Here is a 22286-nt window from a genome sequence, read left to right on the forward strand (position 1 = left end):
GAAGAGATAGAGAAGATCCAACGGAGAGCAGCACACTTCATTACAGAATCATTTAGCAATAGCAAAAGCATTATAGAAAATGATAGATAAACTCCAGTGGAAGACTCTGCAAGAGAGACACTCAGTAGCTCGGTACGGGCTTTTGTTGAAGTTTCGAGAACATACCTTCACCGAGGAGTCAAGCAGTATATTGCTCCATCCTATATATATCTTGCGAAGAGACCATGAGGATAAAATCAGAGAGATTAGAGCCCACACAGAGGCATACCAACAAGCTTTCTTTCCACGAACAGTACGAGACCGGAATAGAAGGGAGAATCGATAGAGGTACTCAAGGTATCCTCCACCACACACCGTCAGGTGGCTTGCGGAGTATGGATGTAGATGTAGATGTAAATGAAATATTACTATCTGTGTCCCCTGCCGCCCCCCCCCCCCCCTTTCCAACGAAAATGTAATACACAGACACCAATTAAAAGTAGAATTCTGGCAAGAATATCAGCTGGAAGTCAGGGGAAAATCATTATCAAATGAATAATTTGTTTCATGTTTCACTGAAGTGATGATAACTTGCCTACCCAAGTATGTAGTATACTTCATGCTAACATGACAACTATTGCATTCTGCCTATGTATTGTTGCAATTTTAATAGTCAGAAGATTCTGTAGCCTTGGACAAATATTTCAAGTCCTATGAAGGAACCTTTTTTCAACACTCATTTGCTGTACTGCTGCAGACTCTAGAATGGGGTTAAACGTTAACAAAAACCATAGACAATGTAATAATACAGTATTATATCTAAAAACTTTCATGGTAATTGAGAATGGCCACAAAAGCATTCAAATGTAAGTGATAAGATATGTGCTCAGACTTTCTGATTTGAGTCATTTGGCAAAAAAGGTTACTCCTTTTGTAATTTTAGTGACTACAATGAATGTGAGTGTGTATCTGGGGAACTTGACACAGACAAAATGTGTGCACGCATAATCATTTAGATCCTTCTGTAAATTTGTAAACTGTAATGGATGATGATCTTAGTGCATTCTCTGTTGTTTTTGATGGAAAATTTCCATTGTAGTAGTGAGTCTAATAAATATTATTATACAGCAACAAGAAACATTAATTACTCAAAATACTCACTGGCAATGTGCTGGAATGCCTCATGACAGTTTCGGTCCTTGCGAACCCAGCAGAATACCCATTGGAAACGTCGTACCCAGAGATTTGTCACCTTTCTATGGTGTAACACACCATCATCTTGCAAACGTGTTGAGCCCAGTGGATCAAATACAAGAGCAAGTCCAAATATACTTAGTGCAAATAACACCCAGTTAAACAGTACAAGAGCTGCAAACAAAAACACAATAAAATAAATGCAGATGCAGTGTTAAAAGCATGACATTTTATATTGGTGATAGCTGTGCCGCATGGTGGGTAGCAGTTACAATCCTACCAACAGCAATTTATTTTATTTAGTATTTACCATTGCTGGAAGATTCTCAAAACTTCTCATGTTTATAAAATTTGTTTATTCCTGAATATTTGTTGTTCGTATAAATAGCAACACACTCCACTCAGTAGTTCAATTGTCTTCTATCCATATGTAGGTGTTCATAATAAATGTACTTTCAGTGCTAGGTGCTAAGCGTTGCACATCATTGACGACCCTGCTTTTGGATTGTGGTTATGACATGATATTGTTTGGTGGACATGCCAGGTACTCTAAAACATTTACATCACTGTGGCTCCAGTTAGGCAACACAAAGACAAGAATCAGATTACAAGCAGTACATTATTCCCAAGGTCCATTGATAGCTGGGATAAATTCCAGGCCAAACATCTGGTGACAATTAGCAGCTAGGCCACTTACTGATATCAGATGATTAATTAAAGAATAGAGCCGAAAGTCATGGAGAAGTGACACAATCTTACATAATGTTTTGGCCTTATGCCACATTGTGAATCCAAGTATGACAGAAGCCAAAAAATCTCACATTTGTTGAAAGAAATTGCTAAAACATTTACCAATCTCTTCTGGTAAAGGATCTCACAATCACTGAGAAATTCATCAGGTGATAACAGCACATCAAAGAAACTCAACAGAAAAAGAATCTAACAAAAGAAGTACAACTGATTTCTGAATGTGGCCCGCAGGGCAATTGTTGAAGATCGCAACAACCTCATCTCTATCATACGCCAGATATTAATAAAAGAAGTATAGCAGCTAATGATAGCCAGAACTGTCAGACTGAGTAAGCCATGAATATCGAGATAGCAGCCATAAATATTGTCACCATGCATCAGGAGGAAACAGAGAATGTCCAAGAAGAAGTGTATCGATCTTCAGCTCTGGTCTCCATCAACAGTCAAACAAGCCAGGAAGAACAGACTCAGCCAATTCAGGCTTTATGCCACAGCCATCAAGCAAAAGCTTACCATCTGACCAACACAAGTACAACCAACTCTTCTGCCAAGTACAACATCCCACAGGAGGACACATATTTGGACATTTGGAGGCCAGAGGACAGCATTCTGGTATGTTTCCACTATGGGCACCTTGGGCATGTTGCATACTGCTGCAAAGAAAGAAGACGACATTCTGATAACTACTATGTCACAAGATGCCAACCATCACAACAGTCCTGTTCACACCAGTCAACAGCATATGATTATAGTCAACCAGTGGGACAAACGCCATCACCGACGCTGGATGAGATTGCTCCCCAATGTGCTGTACCCACACCTCACAGTTATACAGAGATCCAGCTGCTTGTCTGGCTGGTAAATTCAGGAAAACTAAGTGGGTGGCCATATGTGAAGGTGAGACTGCCACAAATGAAAATGCTTCATGCAGTTTCCAAGATGTCAGGAAATCTCACTGTGAGCTAATCTTTCTGGGTACTAGTAGCCTTAGGGGCTTCTTTTTCTGTAATGTTGAATGCCTATCATTGCCAGCTAAAGAAGATTACGGTCCATGATATGAAAGTGGCTTTACTGAGGGTCACAAACAGAAAATACATCCCGCTGATAGGGACAGGCAATGCAACAATAACTATGAATGATAAAACACAGCTCTTCAACTTTGTCATCTTAGCAGAATTTAGTCATAATGTTATTCTTGGATGGGATTTCTTGGAGGCATCAAAAGCAGTCATGGACTGTGGAAGACCAGAGTTCCATACTGATGAAGCTATTCCAACAAGGACACATAGCAAAGATTGCTCTGGATGGTTGTTTGCTGCCATCATCAACAAGGTGAGTTTCAGACATCAGTCTGGGAGCTGAGTTAAGCTATAAAGTTTTGTCAATTGCAAGAAGCTATTAACACTCACAAAAGGAATCTACATAGCATCAATGATCAGTTCAATGCCACCGATTAAGAATCATGCACTGTTACTGCAACAGAAAACACAGTGGTAGATGCTACTACTGAACTGCTGGTAGAATCTGGCCTGACTGAGGGGCAAGTGTTTACCATTCTGCAGCAATTTTTGAATACTTTCAAACTGAGAATGGAAGAAAGACAGGCCAATTGCCCATGGTAAAATACCATATCAACTCTGGGGATAATCTGCCAACTAGTCAGTGCTCGTGTATTTTATATCCAATGAATGATGCATAATACAGGACAAAGTGGAGAAGATGCTGCAAGATCACATCATGCATCCTTTGACACTTTGACAGTCGTTGGTCCTCTCCTGTCATCCTTGTGAAGAAGAAGAAGGGTGACATGTGGCATTTATGCATCAACTACCAATGACTGAACAAAATCACAAAGTTATTATGAACAAATAAACCATTTATTTATTTAAATATGTCACCCTAGACTACCTGAAAAGAGTAAAAGATTTCTCAACTATGGACCTCCAGACATGTACTGGTAAACTGAGATGGATGAGGCTGACTAGGAAAGGAATGCCTTAATAAATACTGGTAGCCACTATGAGTTCAAAGTTATGCTGTTTGGGCTATGTAATATTCCAGCCACCTTCGAACATATGATGGACGACCTACTTTGATAACTTAAATGGACAACGTGTCTTTGCTATCTGGATGACATGGTTGTTTTTTCAAAGACATTTGAAGAACATCTAAGCCATTCATTTAACATCCGTGTTACAGTATGTTTGGACTGCAGTTCTCTGCCATCAATAAATACCAGTCACATTTATTTACAAATCATTCACCATTGTGATGCATCACCACCCTCTATGCTGGCTAACTACTGTAGGATCTGTCGGGTCAGTTGGCGAGATGGACACTAAGGCTTGAAGAATACAGCATTATAGGTGTGCACTAAAGCAGCTGCAAATACAAGAATGCTGACAGCCTTTCAAGGGATCCTGTGACAGCTCACAAAAGCATCGACAAAATCTCAGTCATCACTTCTGAACAGAGAGTTGCTTCAGCATTGCTGAAAACTTTACAAGCCTCAAAGAAGAAGGAATCAGCCAAAGAAGGATTCCAATTACTAAAGGGAACATTGTACAAGAGAAACTTTGATGCAGTGGAGCACAAATGGTTGCCCATCATCCCAGCTCATTTAGCACCAGGCACCCTAAAGTTTTTCAACATGTTCCAACATCTGGTCACGCAGGATTTGTGAAGATTCTAGACAGTACTAGACACAGGTATCACAATCAGGCCTCTGCCAATTTGCTAGTCACTACATGAGCCACTGTAAGGACTGAAAGTGATGGCAGCACATGCTGCAATTACCTTTGGGTATATTGTACCATTTCTGCCTGCAGCAGTGCCACTCCACCAAAATAAAATAAACATCTTGCGGAGGTTCCTGAAGTCAAAAAATAGGAATTGATGGATAATAGTGTATAATGACTACCTCACCTTCTACACTTTCACCAAAGCTGTGCCAACTGCCAAAGCCCCAGTGCAGTTCCTTGTAGAAATATCTTTTGGAAGATGTCTTCAAAAAGAAATACATTCTCTTGAATTACTTCTTCCTGTGATTCAAATTCATCTTCTCTGACACTTCTGCTTCTATTCCTGAATCATGACAACTTACATGTACACAATCCTCATTTTCTGAGACATCACTGTCACTGTCATGAGCTCATCCCCAAGACAAGAAGCAACACAGCTAGTTCACATACAGACCCTGGACGCCCAAGAGCAGGACCAAAAGCAGTTTAATGCCAAGCACTGATCAGTGAGATACAGCCTGGGAAGTTTGGTATGTGTAGAAAGTGTAATTATCAGAAAAACAAAAGTGCTAATTTGGGCCCTATCACCTCCTTTTTCGCTTGCCAAGTGGCACATATGAATCTGAGGGTTATAAAGAATTCGCATGTGCAGAGTTCATGCCCTTCATATGAAGCCCTCCTACAGTCCTCAAGTGCAGGTCAATGATGGAGCAATAGGGTTTCTTGTTCAATAGAACTGAATATCAGTTCGATGAACATGAAGCTCCAATGGGAGGCATGACCTTCAATGCTCAACATAGTAAAGAGGATGTGACAACATGACCAGAATTTGTGGATTGCACCATTGCTTCCATGTGGAGGATCACTGTCAGTATCTAGACACACACTGCTGTAGTCAGCTTCTGAAACAGTGGTTTGCTATTTCTTTAGGAGAGCGAACAATGCCACAAGCTGTACAGCATGCATCATGGCACAGCAGTTAGCAAGAATAAAAGGTATCATAATTCAAAGTCTCAAGGAATGTCATATCTGAAGTTATTCATTCTTTGTTACTTTTGATATTGTTACTATGATGCTCTGATGTCTTAGAGGGGTAAGTTTGGAATCATAAGAAGCTGTAACATTTGACCAATGGTGTTCCATCCCCCCCTCCCTCCCTCCCTCCCTCCCTCCCTCCCTCCCTCTCTCTCCCCCTCTCTCTCTCTCTCTCTCTCTCTCTCTCTCTCTCTCTCTCTCTCTCTCTCTCACACACACACACACACACACACACACACACAGTATATTTATGAATGAGCCATATCATTATGAAGAGTATTTCAATGAAAATAATGTATTTTATATTTCCTGAGAATTCTGTCAGCTATACTGACATATATTGTGAAAGTAGAAAGGAACTGGAATGTGTAAGTTTCATGGGGGATAACAGCATAACTAAATTATCCATGACATTATAGCTTATTATAGTCAAGAAATGGAAGCTTACTTGCAAAATTTGATTTTTTTCTGACTATTTAAAATGATATATCTTGAGAAAAATATCTTTAGATTAATTTGCAGTACTTCAGTTTAATTTGCAACATCAAATTTTGCCCATATTCAGTGAAATTTATAAACTTTAGGTAGAAAGGGGAGTATCATGATAACACAGTGAAGATAAATTTGTAAGAATTAAAATTCACAAATGTTAAAACCAATGAAAAAACAAAGCAACACAATTCTGTTTGCTATTATATAGAAGAAATGTTATGTCAGTTGCAAATCAATGTGAAAAAATATGGATATATGAAAACTCCACTTGTATCATTTAGTAACAATCATAAGTTATTTATGCTTGAACTTCAACAAGAGGTGAGTTAGTATAAAGAAGTCAGTACAATTAAGTCAATAAGAGGCGATTAGTCATTGAGGCAGAGTCTCCATTTTTAGGTACTTGAAGCAGAACTGAATCTTGTAGATACTGCAGCATAAACTTTACACTTATTGAAATATTCTGGACAATTATACCATGGTTGGATAAATTTCTTGTTGAAACTCAATGTTTCATCCCCATCTGGAGAGAATATCTTCAATCATTAGAACTGGTTCAGAGCTCTTTGGGATGGGATTACAAGGTAACTAATAGTTTTAAGCCAAGTGCAGGACTCAATTATGTCACCTGTGATTTAGACTCTTTGGCAAAGGAACTTGAAAAGGAAGATCATATGATAATGGTAGGGAGCCACGCATAACATCTGGACTGTAACATCAGTTATACAAGCCCAACTGAGGTGATATTGTTGAGAATGCTTTTCACACTAGCATGAAGATTGTATCACTGGTTCAGTGATATGATAAGCACTGGATGAAGTGTTCTGTGAAACATGTTAATGCAAAGCTCGGAAACTTGCTCAGGGAAGAGTAACACTCATTCATGGGTGTGACCGACACATCACCCCTCAACCAGTCTCATCATACATGGTGAGGTTTGTATCTGAATGCTTGCACAGCTAATTGCCAGGAGTATCCTGTCTGACAAAAGTAGTATCCATTCTATCCCAGTGATTTCCAGTGTGTTCACTAGGCCTTTTTAGGGTAAATTCTTGCAAATGGCAGAGTTTCAGAATAAACATAGTTATAGTTGATGTAATTATTAGTATAACAAAACACTGCAGCTTGGACAAAGCCAAGGATAATAAAAAGAAAATATTTAGAGTCTTCCATTAAAACATCTGAAGTCTTATACATAAAAAAGAATTTCACATATCCTTTCAGAAACTGATAAGGTAGGTTGAGTTGCTGCAGACTTGTACGTATCAGAACTCACACAGAACTCACTGAAATTGATGTACACAAGCTAATCTCACAATACTGTAGACTGAGGTGACAAAAGTCATGGGATAGCAATATGCATGTATACAGATGGTATAAAAGGGCAGTGCATTGGTTGAGCTGTCATTTGCACTTAGCTGATTCATGTGACAAGGTTTCTGACACGATTGTCACCACATGACAGGAATTAACAGACTTTGAACATGGAACAGAGGTTGGAGGTAGAGTCATTGACATTTCATTTCAGAAATCATTAGGGAATTCAATATTCTGAGACTCACAGTGTCAAGAGTGTGCCAAGAGTACCAGATTTCAAGCATTACCTATCACCATGGACAACACAGTGACCGAGAGCAATGACATTAGCATAGAGTTGTCAGTGCTAACAGACAAGCAACACTGCAGGAAATAACTGCAGAAATAAATGTGGGACATACTATGGACATATCCATTATGACAGTGCAATGAATTTGGCATTAATGGGGCTATGACAGCAGATGACCAATGCAAGAGCCCTTGCTAACAGCATAACATAGCCTGCACCACCTGCCCGGGGCTCATGACCATATAAGTTGGACCCTAGCTGACTGGAAAACTGTGGTCTTGTCAGATGAGTCCCAATTTCATTTGGTAAGAGCTGATGGTAGGATTTAAGTGTAGAGCAGAACCAATGAAGCCAGGGACCCAAACTGTCAATAAGGCACTGTGCAAGCTGGTGATGGCGGCTTGATAATGGTAAGGGCTGTGTTTATGTGGAATGGACTAAGTCCTCTGGGCCAACTGATCCAATCCCTGACTGCTTGGAGACCATTTGCAGCCAATCATGGACCTCATGTTCCCAAACAATGATGTGCCATGTCACCTGGCCACAACTGTTCACAACTGGTTTGAAGAATGTTCTGGACAATTTGAATGGATAATTTGACCATCCAGATTGCTCAACATGAATCCCATTGAACATTTATGAGACATAATTGAGAGGTCTGTTTGTATTACCAAAAGTTTCTGGTGCAGGCACCTTGAGTTTCCTATCCTCTAAATCAAATGCGTAAGAAAGGTGCATTGTTTGAGTGGATATCTGCCTGTGACCAAGCATTCTGAAGACTGAAAGATGGCTGATGTTCTGCCTCATCACGGTCTCCTACCAGCTGTGGCACCAGCTTGTGGTTGCAGTGGACACTTCACAATATGACTTGGTGGTCATTTTGCCTCAACGTAGTGAAGATGGGTTGGGACTGCCCATTGATTTTTAACCAAAGATGCTTAGTGATGAACAGAAGAATTACTCTCAAATATAGAAGGAGGCTCTCGCAATTATTTATGTAACCAAGAAGTTTAATGTATTTCTATATGGCAATAATTTTCATTTGGTGACTCTAACAAGCTGTTTAGCATTTCTATTTGGTCCCTCGGCACACTTGCCAGACAGGACAGCCCACAGACTTCATCACTGGGCCTTGTTCCTTAGCAGGTATAATTACAAGATTCATTTCCACCCCATGACTCGGCACTTCAATGCAGATGCTCTTTCATGCCTACCAGTGAGCTGCTGACCCCGTTCTTTGTTAAGTGCGAATGAATGAAAGCCAGAGTGGCCCAACTGACATTTGGCTCGTGTGTCAGATACTATCTGCAATTACTTTGTGTTATGCCATAGACTCACACTCATCAGTCATGTTATTTTGTTATTCACAGAAAATGCTGTGCCACAGGTGGTCATTCTGGCATCTCTCTAGTGGGAGATCCTTCATCTCCTGCAATAGGATCACTGTCTCGCGGACAAAGATACTGACTCACCAACATGTCTACTGTTGTGACTCGCCGATCTTCCAAAGTGACAACGCGCAGTTACGCTCTACATGCAGCGCTGTCTGCCAGCCATACAGCAGCCATGCCAACTAAGCAGCCAGCCAGCCAGCGGCCGCTAGACTTGGACTCAGTGCTGATTTGACTGTTACAGTGACACACGTCTTACTTTGTTTACTTGATCTGTGACTTACATGTATTGTGTCGTCCTAGAAATATATTTGTTCAGCTTGATGTTATAACATCTACTGCCCTGGGATCGATTGTGAGATTGAACATTTAATCACTGCTTGCTCTAAGTGTGCAGGTCAGTGGACTGAGCCCTGACAATCGTATTCACCATGGCCTGCATCATCACAGCCTTGGGAGTGCATCGATTTCACAGGCCCTTCCCGGATGCTTACTGATAGGTGGTCATTGACGCTTACTCTTGGTTTCCACATTTGTCAACTGCTGCTTCACCATGGTGGATGCAACAGTGCTGTTTCTCACTCTGATATTCTCCATCAATGGCCTGCCCTCCACCCTGGTAATCAACAGCAGTCTACAATTCATCTCTCAGACTTTTCAAGCTTTTGTGCACACCATACTATTCTCTATATTTGTGCACCCCATTTCCACACTCAGTCACAAGGGGAGGTGGATTGCCTCATATGGACTTTCCAGAGTGAAGAAGTATATTGGCAATGCCCTGGATGACGTGTCACTCAACGTTTTCTTAGTTCTTCAGGTTCACACCCATCGGCAAGAAGGGCAAGGCAGAGCTGCCACATAAGTGCCAGGCACACATGGTGCTGAATCTTAGCATTGCACTACACATCTGGGACTCCAGTCTGGGCTTGTGCATTTGGGCACCATAAGTGCTTCATTCGAGCAGTCATCTGCATCCAGCCATCCAGCATTGTCAGTATATCTTCACGCTGCTGATGGATGGTAGGCTGGTGACCCACCACTGCAATCAACTGTGCCTCCAACTGCAGGACTCACTTGCACCATCTCCACACTTACCTACAAGGCTGTCCTTTTCCCCCCCATCTGGACCTCCTTCTGCAACTCTGGCCTTTATGTCCCCTCCACTGATTCTGCTTCCACATTTGCCACAGGGCATCATGCCTTTCTCACCCTCTTCTATTCTTGTTTCCAGCCCTCCATTTCTTGCTCTAAGCCTGCATGGATCTGGTTCCTGCAGCACTGCCCTGAGCAGCAAGCATTCCGTCCACATACATCTGCTCATGTCAATGCTATCACCAACTAGGTCACTTTTGCCCTACATTCCACTGCTGGTTGACAGGGAGCTCTTTGTTGCACAGAGGGCATCAACTGATGGTGCTGTGGAGGACATGGATGTCACCTTCCTCAGCACTGAGGGCCTTCCTACTCTATGGTGGAGAGATGTTGGAATGAGACCAGCTTACAGTGACCTGACAAAAGGAGAGCACTGCCACGGTTACATCCCGATCACTCTGGTACCTGCCTGTTTGTTAAGTCAGCAGGACATGAGGTGTTGGCCCATCTTGTATTAGTCAAGTAGCCTGCACTGGAGCATAATGCCTAAGCTTAGCCACCAGAGATCTGCACATTCAGACAGTGCTGGCAGCCATGCATCAAGAGCAGCACATGTAGCCATCACCCAGTGCCCCACATAGAAAAATCACTTGTCTTTCTATGTAACCATGGCACAGAGTGGCTTCATACCCATTCTGTGTTGGTTTATGCTCTTTTTAAGTTCAACTATCTCATGGAACACTGTATGTCTTATTAGTGCCTACCCGGCTATGTGAAAGGATGCTGTACTGAATGTATCCATTAAAGTGGTTACATTATTATTGATTTAATTAATATTGTGTATTATTACAGTGAGAGCTTGGTCATGTGGGCTACCCATCTGCACTTCCTGCAATCTAACAATCAAGTACACCACATGGAAAAATTACGCCGAACCTTACTCCATTTGAGACTGACTTAAGTAAAATTTTGTTTATTACTTGCAAGATTCGAAAGTGTTTGTATTATATTGTTGAGGCACATAAGCCACCCTACCCTGGCAAGGTCCATGATCAATGGTTCATTGAAAGGGGGGGGGGGGTGACAATAATAACTAATAAAGTTTTTGTTATTTACTAGGCACACATAGGATTAACTGGTTAACAAAATCTTGGTATCTCTCTTCTGTGGAAAGCGAGTGATAGCAGGACCAAGTGAAGACTTTTTTCCTTGAGCTACCTTTTCATACAGTCAATGACTCAAGACGTGTTTCCAGATTATGAAAAGTGGTGTATTATTTATCACTTATAAAAGTGGAGATTGACAAATAATATTTAGTTGCAGGTCCAGTGCACTCATTTTGGATCCAATATTACTGAGCACTGGTTTTTTATAGTTTCTGGACATCTACATCACAGCAGAATTCATTAATACTCGACCATCAGCTGTGCGACCACAAAGATGCCATGAAGTGTGACAGTTACATTTTTATTTAATTCTATATCTCAAGAGATTGTAATTCCATATTTCAGTCTAATAATCAAAGCAACACTACCATTTCTAATACTGTTATTTATAGAGGAGAGTGATTTGTATGACAATAATGATCCAATTTTATTACAAATTAGTCTAGCATATAATCAATTTATTTATGAAACACAGTGAAAATCTATACCTTATTACAGTTAATACCTTCTGCATGCTTCAAATTCAGTCACAAGATCAACTGAATTAAATCCAATAATAGGAATGTCAGTTAGTCTTTAAACTCAGTAGCTTGGCAACACATGTCAAAGATATAGTTTGCTGGAAGGTTGTCAAATGTAGTCATACTGTGACTGTAAAAACAGTTAGTCAGCACAACTTAAATAAAAGTTAGTCGTTCAATATATTTATTAAACACATTGAAAATCTATACCTTATTATAGTTAATAACTTCTGAGTGCTTCAAATTCAATCACACAATCAACTAAATTAAATCCAATAAAAGGAACATCAGTTAGTCTTTAAACTCAACAGCCTGACAACACACATCAAAGACATAGTTTGCTGCAAGGTTGTCAAATGTAGTCATGCTGTGACCATAAAATCAGTTAGTCAGCACAACATAAATAAGTTAGTTGTCCAGTACTTTGTCATATTTTACAACAAGCAGTGCATAGTGCTTATAGCCAATTTGAGTTTACACAAAAAACATCAGTGTCAAATGCAGGAATATCTTGAAAATGTTGGAACAGATAACACTTTCAGATATAAGTGGAGATTAGAAAAAATAATACCACTGAAGGTGCTTTAAATCAATACAAAATAATGTGTTTGATACAATACACATGTTTAGCAGATACGCAGACAGATTTTAAACACCTTTAATAAATAAAAGATGTCGTAAAATACGATAAGAACAGAGGAAAATCTAGGTGTGATGTAATTTAAGTAGATGGTGAACTATATTACCTTCAATGACAGTGCGAGTAAAGTTTTCATCACTCTCACATTCAACTAAATCACTGAAGGCCCATATAGTCCCCATTATGTTCCATCCAACTTCAGGAATGATTAGCAGCACTCTGTAAAAAAAGATAAAATAAATAAGAACATAAAATTTTACAGTTTTAATGAGAAAAAAATGTTCATGATATGAAACTTCCTGAAAAATTAATTCTCTGTGAGCAGTTATTTTACCAGCTGAGTTATCTAAGCATACTGTGTGGCCCATTTCATAGCTTCAATCTGACAATACACTTCTTCCACTTCACAAAGTAAAAGAATGGAAAATTAATATTGTGTCAATTAAAGACAATAACTCAGTCACAATACTGCCACTTCAGGTTTCAACAAATATTGTCATAACCATCATGTGACCTTATTCCCGCTTCCATTATACCACAATCAGTCAGAAGAAACAGTTCCACTTGTAAAACACAAGGCATTTATGCTGCTGCCGGTCATTAGACAGCATAATAAGCATCTCTTGAGCTGACCTGCATGGGACAATATCTTTGTAGTTATCATAGGGTAATGGTAGTGGACAAATGACAATCTAATGATGAACACAGTACCTGATGAAACAGCTAGGAGTGGTGCAATTTTAAGTAACTGCAATACTGTGAAAAAGAGAATACATTTGACAACCGAAAATTGTTAAAGTTGGGGCCATTTGATGGTAGATATAAATAAAATGTTAAATACAGGCAATAAGCTAAGACTGGAGAAGCCTCAAATAATAAGTTGGTTACATGGATCCTTTTAGGCGACACCATCCCATCAATCGATTTACATGATATAGTTTTTATTTTTTTTAGGGGAGTGACGGGGGTGGGGGGTGGGGGGAGGGGTGAGGGGAATTGAGTGGACAGCTAGTTGGGGAACTGAACCTGTTTAACCCAAATATATCTTTGATGACAGAACCATTAGCTACCTTGCATTAAGAATTTATTTCTGGAATGTGTGGAATATACAGGCATAGGAAGAAAGGTAGAATGCGTGACACTCGAGGATTTGAAGATAGTGATAGAAATTTGATAAACAGGATATCCACATTACACTGGTATAGTGGAGAATGTGCAAGGCTTTGTATGTGTGGAGGACAATGGAGGGATGCAGTCCTCATGTTCATCCCATAAGTACTTTTAATCTATTGTGGGGTTTCTGTTGCATCGTTATTAGGTAGGGTTTTAAAGTTAGTTTGTAATCAAGGATTAGTTCAAGATATTTAAATTAATTTATTTAGCCCATTTGATCACATGCTGCACAGTGTACTAGATGATACCAGACTTTCGATAAATAATCATGTCTATATGTACATATTACATATTAAAAATTACATATTACATATATGGTACTGAAGCTCATGTATTCACATACTGAATAAAAGCAGTGGTGCAGTAGATATTCTCTACTAGCTCTTTCAAATGCTTTTACATTTAATATACATTTTAAATCAACTGGCAATTTTATAAGAGTTTTATCCATACATGTATCAAGTAGCTTTCTGACACAAACTTGTTTCCGATGGAATTACATGTAAGTTTTCCTTTATTTTGTGTGGGTAGTACTTTCAGTGCTATAAAAAATAGTTTATGGGATTGTCTAGCTCTGTTCCTTGTAATAACCCTAATGGGTCATTTTTATGTTCTGAAGTTCTCCTAAACTACTGCTGAATTTCCCCAGAATATGAGGTCATATTACAGGTACACATTAAAATATGTGTAGAAAGCACTCATTAGTGTATCCTTTTAGGATTCCTCAAAGGTAACACTGAGTGTTCAGCTTAGAATTTATATATTCAACATATTCGTCCCATTTAGGTCACTTTGTATCACAATTCTGAGAAATTTCATTGCCTATTTATTTACAATGAATTGATTACTGGTGGTGACATCAAGGCTATGCAAATTTTATTTTGACAGCTACAGAAATTTATTGATTTTTTTACAATTTAATGTACTTATTACACATTAGATATCTTAATTTTTGCCACTTTTACTAATAATTTTGTGCCACCAGCAACTACGCCAGTTAACAGGTTACAACAGTTCTAAAAAGTATGAAAAAGCCACTGAGATGGAAACTACCTGATAACTATTTCCTGGATTTTTGATGGGTTTATCTTGAAGAACACAGGCTTAGCTGGTGTATGTGTACTGTCAGTGGGTGTGGCATTGAGAGTAGTGAGGTGACACTGTCAAAATTGTATTTTCTTTAACACTGGTTGAACAGTTTCTTGGAATTAAACACAGAAGACAGCAAAGTGTTCCAGAGATATTAGTGCATTACAAGAATAAATTGAAATGTACTAAAGCATGACACACTATTGCTAACTGAGAACATGTATCTGGAAACTGTTACATGTACAACTCATTTCATGATTTGCTAGAAGCAACAGTATAGGATTTTATAGACGGTAATTAATTGTGAACAACAGTATGACAACTTTTGTTCCCATTTATCAATTTTTCCTGCATTTTCCAAAATATTTTTTTAAAACTGGCAACTTCATGCAGTGTGTATGTGATATGTTGATGCTGTTCAAAAGCAGCAATTGTTATGATGATTCATTACTAATATATATTATGTGTATTATAGCAACTGATGAAATGTTCTCATTTATTCATCAACCTCAGTTGTGCATTTTTAATTACATGGCATGTTTCAATCACTCTGGATGTAATTAAAAATGCGTCACTGAGACTGGAGAATAAATAAGAATTGTTTTAAATATCAATACAGTTTCTGATTCTCTCATTACGAATATGTCAGCTACAGTGATAAAATGTTATTATTGAAAAGTTTTAGGACACTGGAAGCAACTGCCAGTGGCATTCACTATTCATCAATGCAAAGTACAAGTTCCCCAGATGCATTAAGAAATTGATCAACAGCATAGAAAACAAGGAGAAAAATCTACAGTCATGTTCCTAGGAGGCTGGGAGATAAACCACTAAACAGAGCAGTAATTTGACTCTGTTTTGGTAGAGTGTTTACCTCTTGTGTGATTGGTTATGTTTGCTTAGGGAATATTTAGGATACACAATGCAAACAATGCAACAGCACTCAAAGAAAAAGTGACAGTATGAAAGAAGATAAAAGTAGCACATGGGAGAAGTACATGAGTGAGAGATGTAGTTCTGAAACTTGCTAGGAGGACAAGTAAAGCCAGAAAAAGCAACTAAAAAGAAACTTTAACACCAGAGCATAAGTTCACAAAAAGAAAGCAGTAGAGTATATTCCACACATGACAATACTAATGAAGGAGGAATGAACTTTGATGAAACTGATGATAATACAGGAATGAGATTTTTCTAACATTATGATAATAATTGAGGGGACATTTCAACACATGATTTCAGTCCAGGTATGCATGTTTTAGATTTTTATGATGAAGAATATTATCCTGGCTTGATCACATGAAAAACAACAAATGGCAAAAAGTTAGAATTGTTGAAAGTAGCTTGAGAAGCCAGATGAAATTGAATAACTTCCAGATGATATGCTGTTTGACAAAACAGTGAAGCACTTAGAAAATATGGTCAGGCATCAATGTAACTTCATACACAAATGCGCCTACAGTGGATATGTAAATGCTTAGAGTTGCATTTCTTTGTGACAGGTAGACCGGCCACCTGAGCACGTAAGTGTAAATTGTGTTTATTTTTGTTACCGGGCCTGGAGATGTCACATACACATGTGAAATAGCTGTATCTCTGTGCCAGAGTCCAGGATATCAATGGCCAATTATAACAGTTGTGGGCCAACTTGCACCAGGAGAGGATGCAATGGCTTTAAGATGCCATGCCCTTTCCAATTGAGTCAGTGCATACACCAAGGCCTGGTAAGTAGGCTTGTACTGCCAAAGTTTTGTAATATTTTGATTTTATTTAATTCTAAGCTCTTAAACCTGCTCAAAATTAGCTTCGTTTCCACCTCTGGTTAAGTATAATTGGCTGGAGCAAAATGGAGTAGTGTCAACTGTTAATGTATCAAACAATAAGTGTTAACTTACTTACAAAGAGCAGTACAACAAGCTACATAATTAACAGAATGCACAGAATAGTAAACACATAACTAAAAATTGTAGTTGGAAATATAATATTATTTTGGATCAAAATATATCAAACTCATAAGAAGACCTGCACCCAGACACTTGTTAGCAGATACAACATTTTGAGAACTGTAAGTAGAAAAACATCAGCCATCACCACAAACTTGTTGTAGTGCCCATAGTAGACTCTTTCTTTAGTGTTGTGTGACAAAATTCAGATAAATGATCCAATTATGAGAAACTAGCAACTGAACGGTGCAAAAAAATTGCAATGTGCAGCCTCCACATTATTTTCAGAGGTTCTCAACTAATTCAAATGTGTTGAACTTATAGCAACTAAACAATATCCTTAGGTTTATTGTGGAGGATGTTCTTCTCAATGAGTAGATGTCTATGTTAACATCTCCTATTACATTTTCATGCTCATATAACACTGAAGTGACAGTGGTTCTGACTGAAAGGGTGTCAGTTTGGTGATTTTTGGAGATTTATAGTCTAAAACAATGAAGCACTTTTCTTTCTGCAGATTCTTTTTATGAATACAAGTTCTGCCTGTTTATTTCTTTAGAATTCAAGGCTCTGAGAACTTGGGGTTTGAGACTGTATGTGCCAGAGCCCACTTCACATTTTCATTGTCTGTTGGGAGCATTTGTTCCATGAGAAAAGAAAAGTTGTATAGCTTTAGACACTTTTTGAATAGAATGACTGTACAAAAGTTTAGGTGATACAGAAGGTGGGTTCAGTTCTTTATAATGTGTGGTAAGTATTGAACATTACAATGCACTTTGATACACATTTCTAGGAATTCACATAGCTCACAGAAGACCTGAAATTTGTTCATCCGATGGTCACTGAAGAAAGATTTACAGAGCAATGGGAATATAGAAGGAATATTAGGCTGAAGAGACATGACTGAGGTAATAATGAGTATGAAACAAATAATCCTCTGTCTCAGAACAGTGCTGGCAAGGAAATATAAAGAATGAAATGTTGTTAGTAGACTGTACAGTTCAAAACAGGAGGAAAGAGAGGGATGATTTGCTGTGCTGATGGTGCCAGCAGCGAAAAATTAACTGAAGAATTAGAAGACTGCCACATGAAGCCACAATTCAATCTGAAATTATTACAATGACATTGGTTGAAATTTCTTCACTTAAGAATTAAGAAGAGAGATAGCCAAAAGGTGTCTGAGTCATGCAACCTATTGCAAACAGTTGTACAGCATTAGTAGTGACAAAAATTAAGAAATAGCTGTATGTGGTGTATACAGGGCTGCCCCCTGCATATTTCAGCCACCACACTAATTTGTATGCTTCACAGGCTAGGCACAGCGCCTGCCTCACCATGGAGGTTGTTGTAAACAAAGTCAGGGATATTCTATATTAGTTGACCACAATATTATTGCGCATGGGAGTGAGGGTGCTTCGGTTGGCTTATGGTGAATCAGTGCATAATCGGGATTGATAGTATATGCACAACTAACCCAAAAACATTGACAGTGCAATGTGTTTGCCTTATTTATCACTGTACTTGTTTACTGTGACATCACCTTCTGTTACCGATAATGGGAAAATGTGATAATATCGTGATCGAGTAGTAAAATCGAACTGCCAGCAGACACTGCAGCGTCCAAGGGTGCCAACATCACCAACAGACAGCATGCCCATCATGGTAGAGAGTGCTGTAGGCAGGACAATACTTTACTATGCAAAATCACTTGCCTCTGCAGCACAGTGCTGGTATTCTTCCAACAGAGACGATTTAGGCCAACACTGGACCATGCTGGAGCTGTTATGTCCCAGGTCTTCACCTGGCTGCACCAGCAGCTCCCCGTAAGGTCTTGAGCACCTGTCACTGATGCTGTGCAGGACCACTATCTGCTGCTACTAGATGCCACAACACACCATACGTCATACTAGTGGCAGCTATCATCATCCGAGGCATTGTCTTCGGCAACTACTGTCGCCTGAGATCCAAGAAGTACGGCCTCACAAGGACATACTCTGAGTGCCAAGTTAGATCCTAACATCGATTATCTTTGGCTCCTCCTGCTCTGCCAGCTAGCATGAGTTGTAGGCTTCATCGAGTAGGTGCATCTCAGGCAACGTCTAGGAGAGACTTTTCTGGTTGTACTTCAGTTGTGTGGACATTCATTCACAGACACTGTATTTGAGTTCTGTTTCCTATTTTGATAATAAGCAATGTTATTAGAAAGTATCTTTCATCTCTCCTCGGAATAAGGGTACTTCATTATAGTTCAGGGTATGTAGTAAGAACAATATAAGAAGGCACAAACACAAAAATTAATGCAGAATTAATATGAATACAAAATATTACACTTGTTTGGTAGCAAAAACAAGCCAACACTTAAGATTACAATCCGGCCTGTACTGTTTTATTTTATACTACTCAGTTCTATCATATTTTTAATCATCTTATTTCCTGCTGGTGATTATTCTGCCATTATTGGTCCATTTATTCCAAAGGGCTAAATGGGAAATGGTGTTGCTCAAAATATTTAGCCTTACATAAAATTAAACTTGTCTTTGTTATTTCCTTAGTGTGGCTAAACATCTCCGCGCTTTTTCATTGTGAGACAGAATTGACAGGATGAGTTGAAAAGGACTTTACAACTCAGTAATGATATAGAAATTCATTGAGATAACTTACAGAATTGATAGATGTGTCATTTTGTAACAAACAACCTCAAGTTTGATTCACAGCAGCAGTACCCTATTCTGCCACCAGTGGAGCCAGTGTAGTGCGCAGTTAAAATGGCTACTTTCAATGGTGAGGAGTGTGTCAGTTTCATGAAATAAACTCTGCAGCAACTGTCCGATGTAAATTTCATACTGAACACATTAAAGAACCACCAAGCAGACCTACCACCAAGCAGACCTACCACCAAGCAGACCTACAATTTACTCTTGACACAAAAACTTCGTTGAGACGGGTTGTTCACTGCGACATGATAAATCACCAGGTCGCCCGTGTGTTGATGGCTATGTCGACAGGTCATGGAGAGCTTTGCCCGCAGTCCACAAAAATCAATGCAATGTGCATCTCGCCTACCAAACCATATAGCTGGCCTGAAAAATCGAATCTGCACTGCCACTGCACAAGTTGCACTCAATTTGCTGTAAAGATTGTGGGAGGAAACTGATTACCAGTGCGATGTTTGCCACATCACAAATGATAGTCACACCGAACTAAAATGACACTGGACACTTATGTGAAACTTGAGGTTGTTTGCTTCAAAATGACACATCTACCAATTCTGTCAGTTATCTCAATAAATTTATATCATTCCAAAGTTGTAAGGTCCTTTTTGGCTCACCTTGTGTAATTATCAGTTGAGGTTTCGGGGCCCCTGATAGGCTACTTCCCACCTGATGGTTCCTGTCAATGTTAGCTGTGCTTAAATACACGCCTATATGCTCTTGCATCAGCAGGTTGTCTGTGTTCCGCAGCATTTTGTGATACACCGAACAGGCAAATGCTATTTCGTCTTTGATAAATTCCTAATTCGACTGTGCCAATAGACAGGTTTTCTTCCTAATCTCGTGCCTTCTTTCCATACCCAAGACACGGACCATTTTATGTCACTAACTTCTGCAAATTATTTGCAACACTTTCGCAAATTTTGGCCAGAGCAGCCGCCCCTACTACATCTGCTACAGTGCACCCAGTCAGGTCGAGGGTATCTTCCTGGTGAACGGCATCACTTCCCCGAGCGCAAGTCGCTATACGTAGAGCGAACAGAGGCCTCACTCTAAACGGTGGTCATTAGCACTGCATCGCGGGCTAGACGTACTGTTGTTTGCTTTCCGGTTTATCAATTTGCCAGTGTGGGCGAGTGGTGTTAAACCATGCCACTACAACGTGATGTCTTTCAAAGGTTTTTCGGATGCTGACTATGCCACCTTTCAAATCGCCCAGGTGATTAAACGAAGAAGCGTGAGCTCTGAAGATGTCGCCTTTGATGCTCTTGGAGTCCTAGAGGCCTTCATCGAGTCACCATCACTGCCCAGCACTCTACTAGAATGATATTTGTGTGGAAGTAGAAAGATACACGTGGAAAACAGCAAGTAGTGAAAGGGGACCTTCAAGAAGTTAATGTGATGTCTTGGATGGAAATGGAAATGATCGTTTGGCGTCATTGGCCGGGAGGCCCCTTGCGGGGCAGGTCCGGCCGCCTTGGTGTAGGTCTTAATTATATTCGACGCCACATTGGGCGACATAGGCGTCGGATGGGGATGAAATGATGATGAAGACAACACAACATCCAGTCCCTGAGCGGAGAAAATCTCCGACTCAGCCGGGAATCGAACACGGGCCCGTAGGACAGCAATCCGTCACGCTGACCACTCATCTACCGGGGCGGACATGTCTTGGGTGAAAGTGACTAAGCGGAATGATCGCTCAATGGCCTTTAGTAACGGAGAAGGTGTAGTTAACTTAGAATTTGCTACATGTGGGCTGCAAAATGCGCACAAGAACACAAGATAAGTCCCTGATTGCTCTTAGACTAAAGCTTACTGACAGGAAGTTACCTTGTGTCCTATGCTTCAAAGGACTACAGAAACAGAAGGCACAAGGCAAACCAGATTTTCATTTTGTTTCCTATGGAAAGCGCAAATACACCAAATGTAAGACTTTTAAGTTCAGCTGCGTGTCAACGATGTTGTCCGTGTTCATGTGACTACAACAAATGAAATTGGTAATCAGATTAATTAGTAAAAACAGTTCTATGGTCCCAGAGGAGGCGAAGGAACGTATACTAAAGGACGTCGCACCAAGTCAGTTGCAATTGTACCTTAAATTACATTATCTCTTAGATGAAAATCCCACTTTGAGGTGTAATTTCCAAGACGTACGGAAATTGTGTGTTCTGTGCAAAGCCAGGTTGGAAGCTTTTTGTGTTCGTGATCTGAGTAAGAAGTGTTATGAAGATATGGTACCATGGTACCTCAATCAAAAGTGCAGGAGACAAGCCCATTCAGTTTGTAGCGCTGCCACTTCAGGTCTTCATGTTTTTCTCCGAACAGGTTAGCTTTCTAAGGCATGTAATACTGTATTTCGAAGCTATGGGATCCATAGTCCACAGGAAGCCCGGAGTGAAGGAAAACAGAATTTATCACTACGCTGGAATAATAAACCGCCCTCGACGCCAATTCAATTGCATCACACAATATTGTGTTAAAGAGGGTGTCCAAGGGCCAGCCGTGTCGACGATCGTAGGGGACTGGAGCTGGGCTGGTATAAACGCAATTTTATAAGAATTTTGTAGTGTGGACTTGGAGGTGTACTTGGCCATCCTGTACAGTGATACTGCATCTGGCAGTGACCAGTGTTCCACTACACTCCATTCCTGTTGTGCTCATTTCTTGAAGGTTATATCTGTACTTTTCAAGAAATGAAAGCTTCCAAAGTACAACGAGAGCCTTCTTATGGCGAGTTGGTATGGCTACGACGGTTTCTGC

At 39.7% G+C, this 22286-nt stretch overlaps 1 protein-coding gene across 3 annotated transcripts in view; it reads right to left on the minus strand.

Moving 5' to 3' along the window:
• The window catches only part of LOC126172270 (diacylglycerol lipase-beta-like), an 828807-nt gene that overhangs the window by 109412 nt on the left and 697109 nt on the right, over positions 1–22286 (minus strand). For all 3 annotated transcript variants that reach the window (XM_049920867.1, XM_049920868.1, XM_049920866.1), the window contains 2 exons: positions 12717–12829; positions 1141–1347 (listed from right to left, as the gene is read on the minus strand). In XM_049920867.1, the coding sequence (XP_049776824.1) occupies positions 1141–1347; positions 12717–12829 (320 nt within the window). The remainder of the gene's footprint in view (positions 1–1140; positions 1348–12716; positions 12830–22286) is intronic.

Source organism: Schistocerca cancellata, chromosome 1 (assembly GCF_023864275.1).
Source record: "Schistocerca cancellata isolate TAMUIC-IGC-003103 chromosome 1, iqSchCanc2.1, whole genome shotgun sequence".
Classification (NCBI taxonomy): Eukaryota; Metazoa; Arthropoda; class Insecta; order Orthoptera; family Acrididae; genus Schistocerca; species Schistocerca cancellata.